This window comes from Cyprinus carpio, chromosome B11 (genome assembly GCF_018340385.1).
Source record: "Cyprinus carpio isolate SPL01 chromosome B11, ASM1834038v1, whole genome shotgun sequence".
Classification (NCBI taxonomy): Eukaryota; Metazoa; Chordata; class Actinopteri; order Cypriniformes; family Cyprinidae; genus Cyprinus; species Cyprinus carpio.
The window spans coordinates 12793551-12818193 of NC_056607.1; the positions used below are offsets into that span (position 1 = coordinate 12793551).

Consider the following 24643-nt stretch of genomic DNA (forward strand, 5'->3'; position numbering starts at 1 on the left):
GTGAAAACTTTTTGTGCACAAAGAAAGTAAATATGAAAAACTGATGTCACATGGTTACTGATGTCACATGGTTACTGCTTACTGCCTCTCTGGCCCTTAAACGTGATAGTTGCATTGCTGTCTATGGAGATTCAGAGAGCTCTGGGATTTCATCAAAAATATCTTAATTTGTGTTCCAAAGATGAACGAAGGTCTTATGGCTTTGGAATGATATGAGGGTGAGTAATTAATGACAGAATTTTCATTTTTTGAGTGAACAATCTCTTTAACCCTTTGGTTTAGAACATTACATCATACTGGCTCTGTTCCAAAACCTAGTGAGCTTTGTAAGGAATCTCAAAAAATTAGAAAGTTCTACAAAAGCAGAGACCTAGTGTGCAACACAAACAGCTCAACTCACAACTGATTTTTAATAGAGTTTGTTGCTAATCTAACAGTGTGATTAAAAACAACACAACACAAATATTGTGTAGATTCATGCACTTTTATAGATTCATTTGAGTACTAAATAAATAACAATTTTATGTATAATCTATTTTTTTTGCCGCCTTTGGCTTCTAAATGCAATGTTGCCTTAGAATTTGCTCTCTTAGTATGTTCTCAAAATTAGGATTCTTACCTTTAATAACAGCTAATAACTTTGTGTCGGGAGCCTGTCTATGATCCCTCCGTAGGGAGCTAACTAGGTTTTGGAACAGAGCAACTGTGGAACCACCCAGTCATGTCAAGCTTAATTTGAAATCACACTGCCTGTCTAGCTATTCGCAGTGCTCATAACTTCGTATAGTGAACACTTCCAAATGATTTTTCCTATAAGCTGACACTTCCTGTTATGTAACACTTTCCTTGCGTACACCTCAATCCCAGCTCGTCTCCTGACAGCGGCTTGTTTTCTCTCACACCATGTTTGACTGTTGTGCATTTGAGACGTCTGTCTCACACTCTAACCACCGCGATAATTGAAAGGTTAGATGCAGCTTTCTGTGGCATCTAATCAATAAGACCTTCTTTAAGCGCTGCAGAAAAATGCAGCGTTGACTCATCTTTGTCTCATTTGAGCACTCAGACTTTCTCATGTTGTAACTGGATTTGTCATCCTTTTATAAACCAGATCATTTTTAACAGCAGGACATCAAATTAATGCCGATTCCCATTGTAGCATCATGCTTATGATGTCATCTTCTGAATAGAACCCCACATCTGAAGAACCTCAGATCTCCCCACGCTTTGATTTTCTTTGTATTTTCTGGATTCACATCGCGTTGCCCTACTGTTTCTAAAGAAGCAGTACATAATTGCTGCAACTAGCGGGTCTTTTTTCACAACCGCCAACTCAAGCAATAAACAACATTTTTGTAGATTTCCATCACATTTAAACACTCTTATATATATATATATATATATATATGTGTGTGTGTGTGTGTGTGTGCAGTTTTTTTTTTTTTTTACACTTTTTGAAAGGCCTGTTAGGCTCACCAAGCCTGCGTTTAAGCAAAAATAGAGTAAAAATAGTAATATTGTGGTATAGTAATATAATAGTAGTATTATTACTATTTAAATAACTTTTCTATTTTAGCATATTTTAAAATGTCATTTATTCCTGTGACGACAAAGCTGAATTTTCGGCAGTCATTACTCCAGTCTTCAGTGTCACTGATAATTTTTTGGAGATTCTTTGATCAATATAATGAAACAAACTATTTATAGTAAAGGTCTGTACTGTCACTTTGATTAATTGAATTCATCCTTGCTGAATAAAAGTACTAATTTCTTTAAAAAAGTGTGTATGTGTATGTGTGTATATATATAATATATATATATATATATATATATATATATATATATATATATATATATATATATATATATATATATATATATATATATATATATACACATACACACACACACTTTTTTAAAGAAATTAAAAAAAAACCTTGCCATTAGAGTGAAATGAAAGCAACTGAACACTTCATTCATATTCATATATGTGTGTGTGTGTGTGTGTGTGTGTGACTATTTGTGTGACTATGTGTGTGTATATGTATATGTGTCTCAAAGAGAAATAACTAATCAATAAAATAAAGAGTAACAATTGCTTACTTAACAGCAATAGAGTAGAGCAGAATTATGATCTCTGTAACTCTACAGTACTTGGGTAACCCTCGTGATCATGGTACCACAACACCACTTTTCAGCAATTATGCACTGCCTCTTTAACACACAGGCCTGTTTAAAAACCTATTGAATTCAGGTTGGCATGGCCTTTGCAAACACCTCTTCACCTCAACTGCCCTTAACTCATCAATTTTTGTTTCTGTAAAACCACGTGGGCATCACATGTGTATGTGTGTAATTAACCGAAGTTTCTTGGTCCTTCTACTAAACAGCCCGACACTGACGATTTTTTGGACTGTGCCGAAGAAATATACTACACTGCAAGATCTAATCTGGTATTTTTTTGTGTATTTTACTCTTTCTTTGTTTTCCTTTTTTTTTTTAGCATCATGTCCGCTTCGCAACGCTTGTGTAGTGTACTCATCTTCCCATATGTGACTTTCATCTCTTTTTTTCATTTCATCGCCATTTATTTTGCCTTATCTTATTTAGATCATGGCAGTCTGTCTTTTCATCTTGCCTGTATATAATATCAGTGTTATTGCCTCTGTCTGTCACTCCAAATCTCTGTGCCGGATCATTTGTTTAGGTATTTCAGCCTCTTGCTTCATTTCAAGACATATCTCTCAAAGTCGATATGTCGCTGCACTTTTCAGTAATCAAAAGCACTTTGAAATTGCAAAGCAAAGCATTTTATGTAGTCGAGGCCTCTGAGGGGCTTTATTTTTAGGGCTTGTCACAATCAGACACATCTTAAATCAAGCGAGAGTGAATGGAGAGAGATTAGGGTTAGACAGACGGAATGGATGTTGAGTGGGACAGAGGAGGGGAGCGAATGGTGAAAAACAAGAAAAGAAAGAGAGGCAAAATAAAGAGTCTGAAGTGCCTGTGCACGTCCCACAGGGATGGTTAAACCAAAGTGCTCTGCAGGTCTGTGAGTGGAGGGGAAAACATTGCCTCAGCAAGCAACGCTTTGCGCAACAACCCCAGCACACACGGTCTGTTTGAGGTATCAGCTAATTATGCAGCAGGGAAACAACCTCACCGTTCCCTTTCAACACCAATTTATTGTGAACAACTACAGTACTGAACAATAGTTGGGTACTGAAATCCAATTGGCTCTCTTTTTTACCTATATTTGCATACTGAATTGTGATTTATCTTTTTAGGTGCAAAGAATTGTGTGTTGGTTTTCATAGACAGCTGTCACAAGTGTCAAAGAGTGTCTAATGCATCATTTCATTATCATCAAAGTCTAAAAAAATCTGATATTAAACATCTTATATTCATGATTTTTCATTTATTAATAATTATATTGGATTTTGAATAATTATTGTGGAGTAAATTAAGTTAATATTAACTATATTCACAATATTAAATTAAAATATATATATATATATATATATATATATATATATATATATATATATATATATATATATATATATATATATTGAGACTTATTTTAATTTGACATCTTAATCAATTTTTTTAATTATATTTTCTATATATAATTTTTTGCAAATGTTATATTTGGTAAAGGTAATGTTTTGAAAGATTTTTAAAGATTTTCTCTTTCATGCTCTCTCTCTCTTTATTCACACACCTTTTTTGCTTTTTTAATAACGTCAAATCAGTTTTGGTGATATGTTATATAAAGGCAAAATAGTACAGATTTGTTTGTATTGTGCATTCAAAAGTTTTATAACTAAAATAATTTGACGTCAAACTAGGTGGATACTTACGACACACTTTGACAATAAATTAGTAGGAATTGAAAACTTGGCCTAAATCTTTTAACACCATGTCCTAACTACACACAACGTGATGCTGTTACATGCGATAAACGGTATCTTTTCCATGTTAGTTTTTGTCCTAACTAGCTGCGATGGCGACACACAAAATTTCTATTTTAGAAATGGTTGCGGCTGGAACAACAACATACAAACTATGTGACGGTAGATAATGTGATAGGTGATTATGTGAGAGAGTTAAACATGTCTAATGTGAGTTTGAATGTCATTTTGCATGACCTTATAGCCATACTGAAAGCAACAACAGATAGTTTATCTTAGATCTTGAAAATAAATTAAAGCAAAGATGTACGTTAAAACTGTGAACTCAATGTGAACCAACAAGCATATTCCATAACAAAGATGGTATCAGTTACTCAGTATGTACATTCAATAATGTTAAAAACGTTTTAATTTTATGAATTAGATTATAAACTTATTCATTTCATTGTGAGTGCAGAGCGCTTTCAGAGAGAGCCCATCCACACACGCTTCTGATTGGCTGTGATATTTGATTGATTCTGTCACGTCGCGTCTAGTCTGGACACCCAAATTGTTTGTCGCTGGAATCTTGTCGCGTTGCATGTAGTTAGGACCAGTGTTGGGGAAAGTTACTTTTAAAAGTAATGCCTTACAATATTGCGTTACTCCCTAAAAAAGTAACTAAATACGTTACTTAGTTACTTTTTATGGAAAGTAATGTGTTACATTACTTTTGCGTTACTTTCACGTTACTTTTTAAATATGAGCAGGGCTTGATTGTTTTTAATATAAGAATTTCTATTTATAGCAAATGTAAAAGCCCTTTCACACCAAAAAGTGTAATGAATAAACCTCAGGCTGAAGGAAAAGTAAATTCCACGTCTGTACAGTAGAACACAGGAGAAGAAGGTTCAACACTCTTCAGCAATAAAAAATAAAAAACGATGAAGCACAATTGTTAGTTTATCTAAAGTCATTTTTGATTATTAGTATGGTTGAACTGGATCATTAAAGGTCAGCAGCAAAGGCACTGTTAATAAAATGGGAATAGATACATTTGTGTTATTTAATATATTTTAGTTATTGCAGGTTTGCGTCATATTCTGAGTTTGCATTTCACTGTTTTGATTAATTTAATTTTGATGAATACTAAATCTGTTTTGTTTTTTGTTTTTTTTGTGAGTGGGAATTAATGCACATTCACATTTAGTCTAGAACTACAGTAACATCATGTTCACACAGCGCACACAACGCCTCTCTACTTCCGATTTCTCTCAGTATGGGAACTGGAGACTTGTCAGTCAATAAATGGGAAAACAAAGTAACTGACGTTAATTTTTTGAAAAAGGAACTCAGATATTTTCTTGTATATTAAAAAGTAATGCATTACTTTACTAGTTACTTGAAAAAAGTAATCTGATTACGTAACTCGCGTTACTTTTAATGCATTACCCCCAACACTGGTTAGGACACTGTGTAATGCATCCTAGTTAGATTGTGGATACTAATTTTAATTTTTGACCTTTTATTCGATTTTGCCATTAGACAGTGACAGGGAACTACTGGAGGATGTTGTTGCATAGTTTGCCAAGTTTTAAAAGCCTCACATCGTTAGGCCTGTTAAAAGAAACGTTTTTCACTTTTTCATCTTTTTGCATTTTTGAGGCTTTCTTGAGTGACACCTCATCCATCTGGTCTGAAGCCCACGCACTGAGGTGGCACAGCGAATCACATGCTTGGAATCAGTGTCTTTGACTGCTATGAAGAAACCAAAGGGAGGGAGATGAAAGAAGGCGGTGACAGAAGCAGTGAAGCATATAGTCTGGGATGTTCTGTTAGCTTTAACTCCTTTACTCTTCCATCCTTTCTCTCTCCATCACTCTTACTGAAAAGCCTCCCATCAGCAGAAAGACAGCAAGCGAATAAGGATATGACAGTTTGCTGTGCAAAGGAAATTTGGTTTGTTAATCTGCAGGGCAAAATCAATGAGGTTCTGCATGGCTGAAAGCTGTATTCCAGAGAGAGAGGAAGAGGGGGGAAATGAATGATAGAGGTGTGGAAGCAGCAAAAAGAGACAGACAAAAATTAAAGAATGAGTTTGAGAGAGAGAATGTCCTCAGGATTAATCATCAGTAACCTGATTATTATAGCAAAATCCTCTGCCTGAACATTTTCTGTAATGGATGAAGTACTGTTGCCAACTTCCCTCAAAAAATAAGACGCACCGTTTCCCTTAAAGGGATAGACCAGATTTTTTTTTTTTTTAACTCATCTTTGAAATATTGTGACTACTTCAGTGCATGTATTGGATATAAAGTCCACTTAGTCAGAATGGTTGTGTTTAGCATTTTTATCTTAATCACTTCAAATTCTTAGAACATTTCAAACCTAATGAATAAGTCATAAATAAATAAATAATAAAAAATATATACAGTTAATAAATGTACATTTTACAATAATAAAACATTATACAGTTATTTTAAGGTCCAATTCTCACTATTTACAAACCATTAACTACGACTTTTGCCTAAATAAACTCCTAATTTGCAACTTATTAATAGTTAATAAGATAGTTGTTAAGTTTAGGTATTGGTTAGGATTAGGGATGTAGAATATGGTCATGCACAATATGTGCTTTATAAGTCCTAATGAACAGTCAATATGTTGACGATAGGCATGCTAATAAGCAGCTAGTTAATAGTGAGAATTGGTCCCTACTTAAGTGGTACTAATAATTTTAATAACAGTTGTAATAATAGATATGTTTTTTTATATAAATACAGTATATATTACCATATATTATATAATTTATACAAAAAATACATAAAAATCATCTGGTTTAGGTGGAACATTTCTGTGTTGTCTAACATGTGCTTATTTGTTACTGATATAGGTGTTTGTTCATGCATATACGGATAACTTTCATTCCACGTCCTTTCCTGGTGTTCTCATATGAAAACCAAGTTAAATTAACCTTGTTTACTGTTTCAGCTTGTCATGACGTGTTGAAATTACATTAGCTCCCCATCCAGCTTCCATTATAAGATTAGATTATTTACTGTAAACACGTTTTCTCCATGCACTGAGGGATTGTTGAAATTGTTGTGGTAATCGACATGCCGCAGATAAACATTAGGTCAAAAACAACGTCTTGTTCTTAAAATATTCCTCACATTGCACATTTTCAGTGTCTGAGGTACTGGGTTTTATAGATACTGCCTCTGTTTTATGATGCTATTAATTCATGAACACTAAGCTATTTCAAGTCATTGCCTGCTTGAATGATCATATTGGCGAGTGGGAGGAGAGATAGCACATGGCCCAGTCCTCCCACAATGCCCTAATTAAGAGTAGAACACTGAGAACTTTGAATTAATTCCTTTCCAGCAGTCTTCTGCAATCAACATTGTAATTGTATTTCATCAAAAAAAGTGAAATCCAAAGATGATAGTTGCAAGAGCTGTGTGCTTGCTTGCTAACGTAGAGCTTATACACTGTAGATGAATGCTCATCTCATCATTTCTTCCATTATATTCTTACTCACTAATAGACCTCAAAATTTCAAAACCGCTATGAAACTGCATGTGTGGATTAATAGTAGATAACACTAATTACAAACAAAGAACCTAGAGTTCATGATTGCTGGACATGTTACGCAGATCTTACCATTCATGTTCTCTTTTCATGCATCTTTTGACGTGTGCATGAATGTAGCTAAGCTCTGTGTAAACGTACTTGTGTTCCGCATATTTTAAAGCTTAAGATGAAGATATACACTATGTGACTTGCTTTCTCTTTGTTCCAGGATTTACAGATGGATTATGAGCAGGGATCCCCTAAAGGTTCCATCCTGGGAGGAAACAAGTAAGTTTCAGCACATTGTTGCCATTAAATAAAAAGTCAGACAATAAAAAATTCAATCCACCTCATAGAACTTTCAACTATAATAATTTTAAAATTAAAATTTTCAATTAAATTTACATGTATAAAAACATTTAAATTATTTTAAAATATATTTTGTATATATTTTATTTTCATATGCTCTACAGTACCTTCATAAAGCCATAGAGTCTGAAAACCGTGGGTTTGAAGAAACATTGCATCATCATGTTGTCAGCTTGATGATGCATTGAGTTCAGTTGTATGTCAAGCTGTGTATGTTTTCCTTTCCCTGTATTCATGAGAGAGTTCATTCAGTGGTAAAGGCACATGTGTGTCTTTCTCTGTACATCCATTTATCTCACACCTGACTTTGCTGTCTCAATAATGGGACACTATGTTGCAGGTAGCTTGTGTGGGATCTATATGATTGCCATTCTTTTATAATATACGCACCTTGTGCCTTGTTGACTGTTTTTGCCATATATTGAACAGAAGGTCGAGTACACCAGATGGAGTGGCAGTGAAACCATTCCCTCTGTGTTTGTGTGAGCGCCTGTGCGTGTGCTCAGAGGTGTTGCTCTCAGCTCTCGTCAACAGATGGGTCCCGAGCACTTTCGAGAGACACCCCCTCAGCGTCACAATTCACCAGATATGAGCTGTCATCCACTCTCATTCAGTCAGTTTTATGCACAGATACAGTAATCAGCCTCTGTTTGGTTAATGTTGGTCTCTGTAGCTGAAACAGTGGAATAGTATTGTCAGGATGAATGATCTAGGTGCGTGTGCTCTTTTGGACATTGAATGCAATGAATTGAGAAGGCCATTTAATTTAATTTATTTAATGACGAATAACATGTCACAATATTTATTTATTTATTGTTAATTTTTTATTTATTTTAGTTTTCCTGATCATGTTTGTGCTTTAATTTAAATATGGCTAAAATGCACTCTGCTTTATGAAAATAAATATAAAGCACAGGTTTTTTTTTTTTGTTTTTTGAGGAAATTAAATGCCATCCTTCTGGTGGAAGGCGAAACAATAGAACTGTTATTCTGTGCTATAATTTACATATTATAGCTGTTATGTTGTGTATTTTTACTGCAGGTGGATTGTTGTATTGCATTTTTAAGAAAATTTTAGTGTGAAAAAAATATGGATTACCTTAAATTTAGTGAAAAAAATAATTAGCTTTATGATGGAGAATTCCATCATGGTATTTTCTCTAGCACACGGTGCACAGAAATTTAATTCTCATGTTAGGGTGGCTGTCGTCTAATATCACTATAATAGCATGTCTTTTAGTGATTTTAAGAACTGCATAATTGGCAAAGGGCCCTATTGTTTTTCGAAGGATTATTCTTGTTCTCATTATTGTTCAAGGTTGTTGGGGCTTTTGGGGCTCTTAACATGCTCAGAAACTATTGAAAATTGGCACACACCTTGGAGATTGTGACCATTAGGCCCGGCCAGAGACTGTTTCGCGGGCATGGTAAGGGGTCTCTGCAGTGCCCCCTGGAATGCAGAGGGTCAAATATTATACATAATTGCATGTATACATATGAAATTTAGTAAACGTATAGATCTCATTGAGCCGAACAACTTTCACATTGCATGTCATTAGCTCCACCTAACAGGAAGTCAGCTATTTTGGGTTTTGTGAAAAACAGATGCTTTGAAATTTGATATACTCATCCTAGGTTTTTCATCTAATTGCCACCAAACTTGGTTGACATGATCTTAAGACATTGAAGATGTTAAATTCCTAAAGGACTTTTGATATCTAGAATGGTTTGGTTGTGGAGAGGCAACAAAGTTATTGCGAAGAAAGGGAAACAGGAAGTGTCTAATAACTTCTGCTTACATGTCTGATTTTTATGAAACTTCAGCCGTCTGTTCGTTGTATGAAGCCAATCACAAAGGCCCTGTCCCAAATCTCACCTTAAACACTTGACTTCTTCTGAGTGCACACTTTTGTGACACAATGTCGCTTTGACTGTCGGGTAGAAGTCTGCTGCGGAGCTTGCTTCCGTGCTGGCTTGGCAGAATTGTGCATCGAGGGCACATAGTGTCCATAAAGGAGGCACTTGCAAGCTTCCTTCTGAATGTTAAAATGATGAATGGGACACCCTACGGTCTCGCTGACTTAATGAAACACACATACGGCGGTCTCCAAGACCGTAAATGCACATGAAGTGCTTTGAAATCAGCCTCTTATTTTTACCTGATTTACTTCAAACTTTATCAGAATAATGTCAGAACAAGGCAGATGTAAAACTGGGGATTAAGGGATTCTTGATATCTTCAAAGCATCAAACTGATATAATATTCTTTTCAGGTGTTTTTGAGTCACTTAAATTGAGACACACACACCAGCGTTTTCAACCATCACAAACACTGGCAAAAGCCCATAAATGAGCACGGAGCAGGTGCCTCTATAACGCCGCCTTTTGACAAAAGTGTGGGGGCGGGGTTACTTTTTCCTACAGTCACCAAACTCGGTACATATATTGTTCTCATTAAGGCAGACAACTTTCTAATTTACAGTCATTAACTACAACCAACAGGAAGTTGGCTATTTCAGTTTGAATATGGATTTAAAAAAAAAAAAAATCTGACTCTGTTATTGCATACTCCTCCTAGGGATTTATGCAATTCACACAAACTGTGTCAACATGATTCCAAGATATTGAAGATGTTAAATTGCAAATGTATTATGTATATCTTGAACCGTGTTACTTTAGCGATTTATTAAAGTAACGTTAAAAAAGGAAACAAGTTTCTTCTGTCTTTAAAGTGAATTGTCCAGACACGGGTGGCGGTGGCACCTGGAGCTTGGGGCCGTCATCACTGTTCGCAGCTATATTTTCTTGAGGAAATGTGAAGCTAGTTTTATCTTCAGATTTTTCTTTTATTTTAAATCCCTTTTAGTCCAGAAAACCTTACTGTTCAATAATTAAAGTGCAGTGTAGATAAACAACTTTGAACGGAGGTTCCAGACAGTCGGAAGCAGACATTCTCTTAAAATTTAACAACTAAACATTGGACTGTTTCCCAGTGTCACTGGAGACAAATTAGCAGTAAATGCTTGTTTATTTAGCCTTAAATCAATGAGGTCTAATGGATCCCTTGATGTGTTATAAAACTGTTCATCATGTGTTTTTACATGTGCTTTGCAGTGAAAGAATCACCTGTTTATGTACCATCTCCCTTTTGATAAATTCTTTTTTTTGATAGGAGCCTCTTGAAATCTGTTGAAGAGGAGCTGCATCAGAGGTATGATGCCGTTGCTTTGTTTGTGTCCTTCACTCCTGTGCTCTTTCATTAGCTTTTTTTCCCCTTTGGCTTCCTCTCTCTCTATCTTTCCATCTTTTTGCTGCTCTGTCAAACTCTGCCTGTACAACTACCTCTCTCACTCTCTCTCTGCATAGCTGGGTTTTCATCTGATCAATATTTGATGTGACCTAACCTTGCCCTTTTGTGCTTGTCCGAGTGGAACCAAAGGCTGATTTGCTTGGCAAAGCTGTGTTTTAGATCTGTGTTATTTTTGCCACAGTATTAGTTTTCCATTCCTCAGGGGGAAATTAACCAGTTAGTCTCTCTAAATGAAATTTACTCCAGATGCATGTCTAGATTGGTCTTTGGGATCATCCAGTTATTAATTAGTCACACTTTGTTGGACATCTTTAAAGGGGATGTCACTGAAACATCCTGAATTGCCGGATTATATATTCATGTAGTATTTGTGTTACAGTGCCTAGATGTTCACTTTGAACAGTTTCTTTTAATGTACTGTATATGGGCTCATTCATACAGGATATGCTCTTGTGTTCAAAAACAACAAACAGTAAAAATGGAACATTGAGAAAAGAAAATGTAACTTTCTTTGCATGATGTATTAAAAATAAGATGCTCATAGCACAAGATGCTGAAAAAAACAGCGGTATATATTACAAAGTTCACGCAAGTTAGTGTGTATTTACATAGACTAACAATTAAAACTCAGAATGTCCTATGTGAATGACCCATTAACCTTTAATCTCACCCATGGGAATTCGAGGAAAGTGTTGCTTCAAATTAATAATCTTGAGCGCCGCAACCTTCTCAATCCTCATTAGGGGGCATGAGGCTCATTTGGAGGATGATGATGAGGGTGAAGATGATGGTGATGATCATGATGATGAATTGCAACAGTAAGTTCCTCTGATTCTGTAGCCAATCCCTTCTTGCTGCTCTAGGGGTTAAAACACTAAAAGATCATGATGCACTGGCAACTGTTTGGAAAGAATTCAAGTTTCTGTGAGACATATATTATATATATATATATATATATATATATATATATATATATATGTGTATATATGTATATATGTGTATATATATATTATATATATACACACACACATACACACACACACACACACACACACACACACGTATATATTTATGACACACATGAATATTTCTTTTGACTCAAATACTGTTTTTCAATGTCCCCCGAAAATGTTGCCAGTGTATCATGACCTTTTTAGTTCTATGGGAAACATTCTATCATCTGTTTTCTTACTAGACACACCATCTCTTTTTCCCTTCAGTTAGCAATGCCATGGCTAGAAGGCGTTTTAGAATGTTAAGGTTCATCCAACTACCTCTTACGCAATATTTTTCCAGGTTCAAATGCAAGTGAACTACTACCATGAAACTCGTAGTGTCCTCTCTTAATGATGCTAACAAGCTTTCTTCTATATTTAAAGGAATAGATCACTCAAAAATAAAAACGTTGTCATTATTTATGCATCCCCCCTTTTCCAAACTGAATGCTGTTATTAGCATCTACCAAAACAACACAGTGAAGCACCATGTAAGTAGTCAGTATGACTAGTGCACTGTATTCCATTCTTTAAAAAAAAAATCTCATTTTATTTTTCATGGAAAACAATAACAGCATACAGGTTTGAAATACCATGAGGGTGAGTAAATAAAAACAGCATTTTCATTATAGAGTGAATTATTCCTGGCGCATTTGATTGCATGTTTGTTTGTTGTCTGTTTACTGTCCTGTATTGTACCCCTGTTGGTCCAGTATCTGATGAAACCAACCACAAAGGTCTATTAACATCCTGTTAATGCCCTAAATTATGTTCATTAGTTGTAGCATAATTAGCATACATGATTAGCATTGTGACTCATCTAATTGGATTTCTGATTATTTTCAGCACAAAAAGCTCCACTATGAGGCCTAAGTTCCCACCACCGCTTCCTCCCAAAGTAAGAATACAAAAAAGTTTTATCATATCTAAAAATGTGGTTTTATAATAAACCTTTTTAGTGTTGAAAAGATGCAATAGCTTTCAAAGTCAGTAAGATTTTTTTTATTACTTTTATTCCGCAAAGATGCATTAAATGTATTAAACGTGGCTGTAAAGAATATATATATTCATCAATGTTTTCATCCAATAATAATAAATGTTTCTTGAGCATCAAATCAGCATAGTAGAATAATTTCTAAAGGATTATGTCACACTAAAAGACTAGAGTAATGACTGCTGAAAATTCAGCTTTTCCATCCCCGGAATAAATTATATTTTAAAATGTTTAAATAGAAAACAACCTTGAACTTATGAACCGTAGTGTGTGTGGTTAGGTGTTGCTTTGATTTAGCAGATTTATTTTGAGCAACCAAGTCCTTCTTTTGCCTTGAAACAAGCTTATTGGAAATCAGTGAACAGCTTCTACAGTTTTTTTTTGCATCCACTTTTTTTTCTAGTAATCACAGTATTGATCTGAAATGGTAGTGTGTTGCTAATTTTGTTCTGCCATTTCCAGCCAAAGCCCAGTCCCGAACCACATCAAAGCCCCTCCGGTGATCATGACGGTAACCAGGGCACTATAAAGCGCTGCCCGGGGCCCGAAAGCCCAGCTCGATCATCCACCAACATACCCCCTCGACCTCCACCTCCTCGACTGCCCGCAAACCAGCTCAGCAGTTTAGGTAATGAGACCAATCGGGAAGAACATGGCCCTTGGGAAACCCAGGGGGATGCTGGGATATGTAGTCAGTTTGACGAGAGGCTACAGGTCTCGTTTGATGAAGAGGAAGATCGTGATGAGGAAGGAGACAGTAAGACAGGCCTTTAAACTTGGTTCAAGCCCAGTCACCAAACCTGTCTCCAGTCCGTCCCACTGTTAGTTTCTTTAGTTAGCGCATAGTGAGACTGCATGTCATTCTTTCCTCGTGCCCTTTCTAAGAGAAATGGCGTCAGTAGTGTTGGCATGTGAAAATGTCACACACCCACTTGAAGACATCATGAGTCACCCACTCCACCCTTGTATTCTTTTCCTTGTCAAATTATTGTTCTCCTGTCAGTTGATGTTGCAGTCATCATTTTTGGTTCATTACGCTTGTCTAGTTTTTGTTGTGTTGTAGTATGGTGGCTGCAAATTGCAACAGTAGCTGCTAATGCTAAACTTCTTAACTGAATGTAGATAAAAAGAAAATTTTCTTTACACATGTGATCCATGTGCACCTCTTGCTAGATCCCTATGTGAAAACATAGTGTTAAGACTTATAAACAGAAAACTAAACTGTTTGCTGTATCTTTTCTCATTCCCACAGGCAATGGAATAAGCCCATCTGAACACTCGCCCTCAACAGAGAGACAGTCCACAATGCCCCCTGCTGTTCCTATACCAAAGGACAAGAGAGATTTTCCAGTATGGCTTCATTTTAGTGCATTCCAGTATTGAGTCTTGTAACACTTATGGTTCCTGGAGGAAAAATTGACAATGTTTGCTGAGTGCAACAATTTTATTTATTTTTTAAAATAATTTAATATTTGAATACTCTTAAATCACTGTTCACTTTTTAATGCACATTATTAATGTATTTAATGATCAGATATTTAAAGAAATTGTTATTATTAATTTGTTTAATTATTATTTAATAATAATATCATTATTGTGTAACGCGTGTGTGTATATATATTTAAATACATATGTAAATATATATTATTTCTACATATTTTTATTATTACATACAATCATATTGAAGCATTTTTAACTTTTGTTTATGTACATTTTGTTATTTAATAATATATTGTTATTATTGTGTTTAAGTATTTATAAAATAAATTGTTTAAATTTTACATAATATTATTGATTACATCATATAATAAAAATAATAATACATACAATTGTTTTCTTTTTAATAATGCAATATTAGTATATGTAGCAATAATAATATTCATATTATTACATATTATCTATCTATCTATCTAATAGTGAAAGTTATATAGTGAAACTTATTTTGTTTTAATTTTATGTTTATTCTTTGTTTTGCCCCCCCCCCAACAGAAACCCATCAGCAATGGTCTCCCACCGACTCCAAAGGTTCATGTAAGTGGACATCATAGTTTACTCAGTCGTGCAGATCTATGGTATTTTTATTTATGTATATTGTCCTTTTGATAGCATTGTTTTCTTGTGTATAAACTTTCTGAGCAGTGATTTATTTAGCTGCATCTGAGTTATCCAATGTGTTGTATTTCCATGTCCAGATGGGAGCATGTTTCTCAAAAGTCTTCAATGGCTGCCCATTAAAAATACACTGTGCTACCTCATGGATCAACCCAGGCACACGAGGTGATCTTGTTAAGATAATCTGCCCAAGCTAAAATGTTAATATATGATGGTTCATTATTATATCTATTAATATTGCCTACGGAACGATTTGCTGATACCGCCTCTAAATCTGTTTTGTTCTTCCCCGTTCTTGCATTTCAGACCAGTATCTGATATTTGGAGCAGAGGAAGGTATTTACACATTAAACCTTAATGAGCTGCACGAGACGTCCATGGAACAGGTGTGATGTTACTTTTCAGATATTTTCAAACAGATGTTTAGTTTTCCTACATAACAGTAGTAGTAGCAAAAAAAATTACAAATGTGTCTGGAAAACTCAGTTTGTGTGAAGTATATCCTTATATTGCGCTGTGCTTTTGTCTTGTGCTAAAGCTATTTTTGTGTCATTCTCAGCTTTTCCCCAGGAGATGTACTTGGCTGTATGTCATGAGCAACAGCCTGCTATCAATATCCGGTAAAATGTGCTTAAAAAAAATCAGGTTTAGCTTTTCAGATTACAGATTAGTCTGAGTTTCTTTTTTTATGATTGCTACAATTTTTAGTGTTTTATTTTTATTTTTGAGTCACACTTTACAGAGTTGAACTGCTTGTAATGTGATCATATTAAAATAGTTAACCGTAGTAGCATATCATATATGTTGAAGCATTACCTGACATAGACAGCCTGTCCCTGTTTTGAATAATGAAACTGTTTTTTTGGCAGGAAAAGCATGTCATCTGTACTCTCATAGTCTGATGGGCCTATTTGAACATGCTCGACAAATGCAGAAACTCCCTGTTGCCATACCAACACTTAAATTGCCTGACAAAATAATCCCCAGGTAAATGTGCAGATCACTGTGTGAGCTTAAGGATGTGACCAGTAGTCAAAATGTAAATACTCCATTTGAATTTTAGGAAATTCTCAGTATCCACTAAGATCCCTGAAACAAGAGGGTGTCAAAAGTGCTGTGTAGGTGAGCAGATCCCGTCATTTCCTTCCTTTCTGTGTTTCTGAATATACAGGAACTTTGTCTGCATCGGCAGAAGTTTGTAAAAATTAAGATCTTTTAATATATATTTGAAAGAAGGCTGCATTTAATTGATCAAAAATACAGTAATATTGTGAATTAAAATTTTTAGATATTTTAAAATGTAATTTATTCCTGAGATGGTAAAGCTAAAAGCTCATCATTTAGATAAAGAGCTCTAGAAACATTCATTATTATCTGTGCTGAAAACGTGTTTTTGTGGAAACAATAACATTTTTAACATTAAAAATGTCTTTGCTGTCTCTTTGCATCAATGCATCCTTGTTGAATGAAAGTACCTTTTTTTTCAAAGCTTTTAAATCATAGTGTATCTCAGTTTCCACAAACATTTGAAGCAACAGTTTAATTCAGATGACTTTGATGATATGATCAAACAGACTTTATTTAAGGTTTTATACTGGGTTTTGTTTCCATCTGTTGTCTTGTTTATTCTCAGTGAGGAATCCATATACTGGTCACAAGTACCTGTGCGGTGCCTTTCAGTCCAGTATTGTCCTGTTTGAGTGGGTGGAGTCCATGCAGAAATTCATGTTGGTCAAGGTAAGCCACTGGTTCCCATTATCAAAACAATAGCTGTGTCTTATTTTGAAGGCTGTGCCCTCTGGAGGCCGCATTCGTTGGCCGCATCACGTGTCATTAGCTATGTTTCCATGCAAAGTTACGAATTAAACTTGTGCGCAAAATTGGAATATCGCATGAAACATTTGTGCACCGTTTCCATCCTAAGAGAACAAAATCGTCACTTTCTGATTAACTTGTGCTAAATATCATGAAGAAAAATTTCATTTGCTGCAGTATAGAAGAAGGCACTGTAACCTATATAATATTTTTTGTATACAATAAATTTCAAGTTTTAGAGCATGCAAGCCATTCGCGGTCATGTTATCCTTTTGTCGGAGCCTGCTGTTTAGGAACGCAGTTCTGGGAGTTAATTATAATGAAGCACTTTTCAGTTCAAGGTGTTTCCATCAGAGTTTATGCGCATGTCTTCTTACCGGATAATACATTTATTATTTATTTTTTATGCACATTTTTAGAATTTATGCACATCTTGGCGTTTCCATCCAGTGTTTTTTTTTATGCGATATCCCAAAAAGTAGGTGGATGGAAACATAGCTATTGAGGCTGCCTCATTTCAGTGGGAAAGTGGGAAAGACACAGTAATTTAAGCCTCACAATAAATTAGTCAATTTTCATAATGGTTATTATTACTCTTAAACAAGACATCCTCAATGAAATATGTGGCCGATAAATGTGACCTCCAGAGGGCGCAATGAGATAGGGTTTGTTACCGAGTGCTATGTGGATTAGCATTACACTAAGATCCATAGGAGATGTGTTTAATTCAAGGTTTTGGAAACAGCATGTAGCCACATGAGCTATTCATGCCTCCTTTAAGCTTCTAAAATTGCTGATCTTCTACATAAGACTTGTAATTAAAATGGCTTTACTTGGCATTTTCAAACGCACGCTGTTCCAAATTAAGCACCGACTCGTTCCCTGCAGAGCATAGACTTCCCCCTGCCGTGTCCGCTGGAGGTATTTGAGATGCTGGTGGTTCCAGAACATCAGTATCCTCTCATCTGCATAGCTGTGAGCAAAGGGACGGAGCTCAACCAGGTGGTGCGTTTTGAGACCCTCAACCCCAACTCTACCTCCAACTGGTTTGATTCTGGTGGGTACTTTAAAACATGACACCATTATCTCTTAATTTAATAGCTTTAAATGTTTTAACAAATATTAATTTAATAAATTGTTTTGCAGTTGTTTATTTATAATCTGTTTATATAAAATATCTCTTTTTTTAATTTAAATTAGCTTTTTTTCCTGTTTTTTTTTTTTTTTTGTTTTTTAAGATATGCAAAATTCTAGAAATTATTGTTGTTATTTCAGATACCCCACAGAGCTGCGTGATCCATGTGACCCAGCTGGAGAGAGATACAATTTTAGTCTGCTTAGATCGTAAGTAACAAACATGCCAATAATAGATTAATAACAGATGCATGTATATATTTATATACAAATATATAAAACCCACACACAATATATTTATTTATATATTTATATAACATATATATATTAATTGCTTTTCTTCTTCCTCTCAAGGGTGCATTAAGATTGTAAATTTGCATGGTCGGTTGAAGTCCAGTCGAAAACTCTCAGCAGAACTGACTTTTAACTTCCAGATTGAATCAATAGGTATGAGACCTTGGTACATTAACGGGTGCTTCAAGTACATATATCTCCATTTTCTAAGCCCACTGAATTTAGTAGTTAGCCTTTAGTCATATTTAACTCTTTTGTATGGGCAAAAGGTTTAATTTATTTATAAGAATGGATTTAAATCTCTGTTTTAATAACTCTCTCGTGCTCTGCATCTATCTATCTATCTGTCCCTCTTAGTTTGCCTTCAAGACAGTGTGTTGGCCTTCTGGAGGCATGGCATGCAAGGACGCAGCTTCAAGTCCAATGAGGCAAGTCCTGCTGTATATGTGTGAGAGATAATATACAGACAGCCTGTCTATAATATCATTAAAAAAAAACCTGACAGAAACTATATATATATATGTGTGTGTGTGTGTGTGTGTGTGCGTGCATACAATAGTGAGTGTATTTTATACAATTTTAAATATCAAATGTATATACATAAATGTATAATATATACACAATAATCTTTCTATATATCATATTATCATAATTTTTACTATAGTCTGCAACAGCGAACATTTTAAATCATAGTATTATTGTTATGGTAAAATATACAGTTTATTATATTTTAAATATAATCAATCAGAGTCACATATTACAGAGAGCAGTGTAAAAAATACAAAAAAACTAGGGTATCATATAAACAAATGAAATGGCATACATATTGTGCAATCCCATTATTCTGTCCACATTTTATATTCCAGATTACACAGGAGATTTCTGACAACTCCAGGATATTCCGGCTGCTAGGTTCAGACAGGTGAGAAGAAGCAGTATAATTAGTCATGATGTAATTAATATCATACACTTTATTACAGGTGTGCCAATCCATATTTTATAACGTAGGTCATCTGTATTTGTTTTTATGTCATTCTTTATAGAGTGGTGGTTTTGGAAAGCCGACCAACAGACAACCCCACAGCACACAGCAATCTCTACATCCTCGCAGGCCACGAAAACAGCTACTGACCGCAATGCATCATGGGACAAACACTACATGTTTTCCAAGAGCGTTTCATTTCATGTAGCCCGATGAGATGGCCACGTCTCAGAAGAACCACAGAGATGCTGTTGTTGAACCGCTGAGAGCACAGAGGAACGCTTGAATGGATATAAAGATCTCAGAGTAGAGAAAATACGGGCCGTAACCACATGATATACTACAGTATGCACTTTCACCCTTACCTGCTTTAGAGGCCTTGTTTTGGTTTGGCTTCTAGCAGTTTTAATTTATTTTTTACCTGAAACACACATATAAACACATGCTCTTTTTTTCCCCCAAGTAAGACTTTTTTTGTTTTGTTTTGTTTTTAGCCACTACTCACATTTGACGCTAACCACACAAGTGCTTAAAGATACATATTTAATTCATGTACATACAGACAGTATTGTTAAGTCGTACTCATTGTATTGGTTGTGTAGATATCAGCACATTTATGTTGTACAGGTTTGTGGCAGCATTGGCTGTTGTAAAGGACTGTGAGATGCTGGGTACTATTTTAAATGACCTCTAGGGCCAGATCACTTTTGTTATATGCAATAGTTTAGGAATCACAAAGCTGAAGTGCCCATCTTTCCAAGACTTGCCTTCTTAACATTGCTGTTTTTATTTGTTTGATTTTATATATATATATATATATATATATATATATATATATATATATATATATATATATATATATATATATATATATATATAAGCCAAATGGTGTTTTTATTAAGCAACTTTTAATTCAGTGGCCCTTTAATTAATTGTTTTTAACTCTGTGGTATGCACTCACTCAATTTGCACAAGGTTATTAAAATGTTGATGTGTACTGTACATGTCAGTGTATGTTTAAAACCATGCCGATAATAACATATATAGATATATACACATTTTTTTTCTTCTTTTTTTTGTTTATGTGTACATGACATGTACAACCCTAATAAGCAATAAATCATTAGGATGTCCTTACATGGTTTTAAATCAATCAGACTGCAAGGCTGCTGATACACAGGGTCACAGGTTTGTGATGTGGATGACATCACTGTCTACATCAGTTGTGTTTGTTTGTAATTTGAGTGCTGTACACACCATTTAGAAGATTATGTTTGGATTTGTAAATTGCTGTAAACGTTTAGCAGCATGGACTGGCATTACATCACTCTCAGAAATTAAACAGTTGTTAAAAGTAAAGGAAGTTCCATCATAAGAACAGAAAAACATACTTCCTAATTTCTCTAGTTTGTTTGTTCGTGATTGACAATAATAATGCGGTTATGGAATTAATTTTACTTTTTTGTCTGTGTATATACTGTAAAATAAAATCACATGGTTTTACATACTGAGATGCCTTGCGTGTTATTATTAATAATTGTAATCTTATTACGTGCATAATTAAGTACAATTGATATATGTAATGTTCTCTATTATAGATTACATTATAGATGGCTTAGGTGTTTTTGTTTTAGGAAAATGTACAATATGTATTAGTAATAATTTGCTATTACAATAATGAAACGCAAATATTCATAATTTAGCACGTGAAATGATCGTGCCTAGAATAGGAAGCTAGCTCAACACAACCGGAAAAAGACTTTTATTTTAAAATATTATTACGTTATCTTGCTTCACAGTCCGTTTCGTCACAGACATGGCTGCGTCTAGTGTTTTTAAAGCAGGTCTTTTCAATTACAAAGTTGCAATCGTGACGGGAGGCGGGACTGGGATAGGAAAAGCTATTACTTCTGAGCTCTTACAGTTAGGTATGCATTTACTGGAAGTTTTACTGATGGATTTGACTTTGTATTTAGATCAGGACTTCAGTGAACTTTAGTCCAGATATTGAGCAACACACAAAGCATTCAGTCACTCACTAATTTATAAAATATTCATTTTCACATTTTACATACCACATATTAGTAATAACATATTTAATAAATACCAATGCAATATATATGATGTTTTTAGATTATGATTTCCGTTTCTGTTACGTTTAAATTTGCAAATAAGGCACAGTCTTATTAAATATTCATTAATTTGAATATATTTCCAGGTCAGTTATTCTTCTTTCATTTTGTTAATATATGAAAGTTTTTTTTTTTTTTTTTTTTTTTTTACATTATTTATGGAATAGTTTTTAATCACTCCAAAAATACTATCAACACGTTTTGTCTGGTGTTTTATTTATTTATTTATTTTTATGGAACCCGATTTCTGTTACTGAAATAAAACGAGAAAAAAAAAGAAAAGAAAATGTAATTGCGACTTCATCCCACAGGTCTGACCTTTTTTTCTCACAATTGTGAGTTTACATCTCACAATTCTGGCTTTTTTTTCTCTTAGAATTTCGAGATATAAACTCGCAATTCTGACATTTTTTCTTTTTCTGTTTATACCTCAGAACTGTGAGTTAAAAAGCCTAATTAACTTGTTTTGTTTTTTATTCAGTAGCAGAAATGGGCTTCCATAGTTTTTCCTTAACTGTTAAATAAATATCTTCCACTTAAACTATTAAAAAAAACCTCAATGAATAGTATTTCTACAAAAATCTAGAGTCTCAAATATCACTAATGTTGTAGGTTGCAGTGTGGTCATATCATCCAGGAAGCTTGAGCGTCTGGAGTCAGCAGCTGAAGAGCTGACGCAGAAAATCCCCTCATCCAGTCCGGCTAAAGTGACCCCTATACAGTGCAACATCCGAAATGAAGAAGAGGTGACAGTCTCATAAAGCTGTATTTTATACCTTTACACCAGAGAAGCGTGTGTAAAGTAGTCTTTGTTTTTAGCATGTTCATTTTGGAAGGGTTTCTCCAGTATACTGCAGCAGTATACTGTAGGTCTGGATTATAATGTGGTGTGATTATTTAGCTCCTGTTTTTTTTACCAGGTGAAGAACCTGATGTCCTCCACTCTGAAGCTTCATGGGAGGATTGACTTTTTGGTGAATAATGGAGGTGGGCAGTTTTCCAGCCCAGTGAACCTGATGAGTGCAAAAGGCTGGAAAGCTGTGATTGACACTAACCTCAACGGAACGTTCTCATGCTGCAAAGAAGGTTTGGCAGAAATGGCAACGTGAAATGCAAGACATACAGTTCAGCAGTTTATCTGCTGTTTGTTTTGATCCGAATGTGCAAATTGTAAACTTGACAATTCTGCATAACAAATTCAGAGGCTACTCAGTCAGTTTTTGCTCTTAATTCATAGCATACAATGCATGGATGAAAGATCACGGAGGTGCAATTGTGAACATCATTGCAGACATGTGGAAGGGTTTTCCTGGAATGGCGTGAGTTGGACATTATAACAATATAATAAAAATATTGTGTATTACTTTACATTTTTCATTTTTTAAAACTTTTTTTATGACAGGCACACAGGAGCGGCCAGAGCAGCGGTGGACAACCTGACTAAGAGCCTGGCCATTGAGTGGGCTGACAGTGGGGTCCGCATCAACTCTGTGGCTCCGGTTAGTGCCAGTCAGGAAACAATTTAAAAGCATGTATTGTTTTTGGATAGTGCTCCCTACTCAGGGACATTGAAAAAAGTGGTTGATATATCCATGTTTGATTTACAGTATGTTCCTGGATAAAATGAAAATGTAAATATAAGCACATGAAACATGGAAAAATAGCCTTGCGTGAAAATGTTTCCATTTCCAAATAAGTTTTTGCTAAAAAGGCATGTGTTTATTATCTGTAATGTAATTCTAATTCAACTACTATGTAAAATTCAGTGTGAACTTCCACTTGGTCTTATACCACATAAACAGTGCATGTGCATTTGTTTTGTGTTTACTGAATGCAGGGAACTATCATCTCCAAAACTGCGATGGAAAACTACAAAGAAATTGGCCCAGCAATGTTTAAGATGTCAGTGCCATTCAGTCCGGCTAAAAGACTCGGTGTTCCTGAGGAGGTATCGTATAACCTATTATAATAGTAACATTTATTTATTTATGCATTGATTTGTATACCTGCTGCATGTCATGTGACCGTTAACCAACATCAGATAACGACCACGAACATGCAAATGTGATACTGTTTAAATGAAGAATAACATGATTTTGTGGAGTCTAATGTGTTTGAAAGACAAAAGCCTTCCAAAGACTATATATACACTATACAGAATTACAAAATGAGTGTTTAATATTTACTTGAACTGTGTCAGATATCGCCTGCTGTATGTTTCTTGCTGTCTCCGGCTGCCAGCTACATTACTGGAGCAACCCTGAAAGTGGATGCAGGACAGAGCCTCTACCACTCTGTTTGGGAAATACCAGGTAGCTTTTTCCGTGCCATTATTGCTTTGAAATTAGGACGGATGTTGACTCTTACTATTTGAGTATGTTTCTGATTCACTTTGTCTCTCTAATCAGATCACACAGCCTGGCCTCCAGCCCCAGAGGGAGAAAATACAGACATATTGAGAGAAGTCATGAACATGACCAAATCCAAGCTGTGAATCGTAACAAAACAAGTCTAGACCGTCAAACAGCTGCTCTTCATCACAGTGTGGGTGGACCACAAATGTTTTTTTGCTTGGGATTTCTAACACATCTTGACTGTGGCATTTGAGTGATGCTCACTGAATTTCATTATCATTGCACAGTTGAGCTCTAATTGTTCTTTCAGAGCTGTGTTTAATCAGTGTAAATATGCTAACAGTATGATATTGTGAATATAACATTTGTAATTTTAAGATTTCTTCCAGGGAGATTACAAACATGTAGTGTATTGTTTAAAAAATAAATGTTCTGCTGTTGTAACAACTTGTAAGCCGTTGCATTAGTATAACTTCTCTGGAAATTAATATACCTAGAAAATGACTCTTTTCTCTTTCCAAACCATTTTCCTTTTTGACAGGGGGACCTAACATGGGAGGGCACGAGCTGCTAGACAAATAAGGAACATTTAACTTTTTTACAGTTGTAAAATTGAGTCTCGCGAATATTAATCCCAGTAGTATAGTACATAACTTTATATCTATTTACTTTTGTTATGTCGA

The 24643-nt window shown here is 35.0% G+C and overlaps 2 protein-coding genes across 7 annotated transcripts in view; both read left to right on the top strand.

Moving 5' to 3' along the window:
• LOC109105217 (mitogen-activated protein kinase kinase kinase kinase 3-like) overlaps positions 1-20982 on the top strand; it is a 58649-nt gene extending 37667 nt beyond the window's left edge. The window contains exons 15-34 of one of the 6 annotated variants that reach the window (XM_042733977.1): positions 2391-2453; positions 7699-7757; positions 11011-11049; positions 11892-11966; positions 12990-13041; positions 13600-13894; positions 14390-14487; positions 15127-15168; positions 15330-15414; positions 15556-15635; positions 15809-15869; positions 16119-16236; positions 16313-16371; positions 16883-16986; positions 17953-18121; positions 18340-18408; positions 18553-18645; positions 18850-18920; positions 19359-19414; positions 19536-20982. In XM_042733977.1, coding sequence (XP_042589911.1) covers positions 2391-2453; positions 7699-7757; positions 11011-11049; positions 11892-11966; positions 12990-13041; positions 13600-13894; positions 14390-14487; positions 15127-15168; positions 15330-15414; positions 15556-15635; positions 15809-15869; positions 16119-16236; positions 16313-16371; positions 16883-16986; positions 17953-18121; positions 18340-18408; positions 18553-18645; positions 18850-18920; positions 19359-19414; positions 19536-19623 — 1776 coding nt within the window. In that variant the 3' untranslated portion in view covers positions 19624-20982. The remainder of the gene's footprint in view (positions 1-2390; positions 2454-7698; positions 7758-11010; positions 11050-11891; positions 11967-12989; positions 13042-13599; positions 13895-14389; positions 14488-15126; positions 15169-15329; positions 15415-15555; positions 15636-15808; positions 15870-16118; positions 16237-16312; positions 16372-16882; positions 16987-17952; positions 18122-18339; positions 18409-18552; positions 18646-18849; positions 18921-19358; positions 19415-19535) is intronic. The other 5 variants (XM_042733981.1, XM_042733979.1, XM_042733978.1 and 2 more) reach the window with 5 other exon arrangements.
• A 265-nt stretch (positions 20983-21247) lies between these two features.
• On the top strand, positions 21248-24404 carry pecr (peroxisomal trans-2-enoyl-CoA reductase). Its single transcript, XM_042733984.1, has 8 exons — positions 21248-21402; positions 22219-22352; positions 22527-22692; positions 22844-22925; positions 23009-23105; positions 23444-23554; positions 23807-23918; positions 24015-24404. Exons 1-8 carry the CDS (start codon positions 21291-21293, stop codon positions 24098-24100), a joined length of 900 nt encoding a protein of 299 aa, XP_042589918.1. The 5' UTR covers positions 21248-21290; the 3' UTR covers positions 24101-24404.
• The last annotated feature ends 239 nt before the right edge of the window (positions 24405-24643 follow it).

Coding starts and splice junctions, on each gene's coding strand:
- pecr (XM_042733984.1), top strand. CDS start 21,291: ATGGCTGCGTCTAGTGTTTTTAAAGCAGGTCTTTTCAATTACAAAGTT. Junction 22,926..23,008: donor AAGGGTTTTCCTGGAATGGC/GTGAGTTGGACA, acceptor TTTTTATGACAG/GCACACAGGAGCGGCCAGAG. Junction 23,555..23,806: donor GACTCGGTGTTCCTGAGGAG/GTATCGTATAAC, acceptor GAACTGTGTCAG/ATATCGCCTGCTGTATGTTT.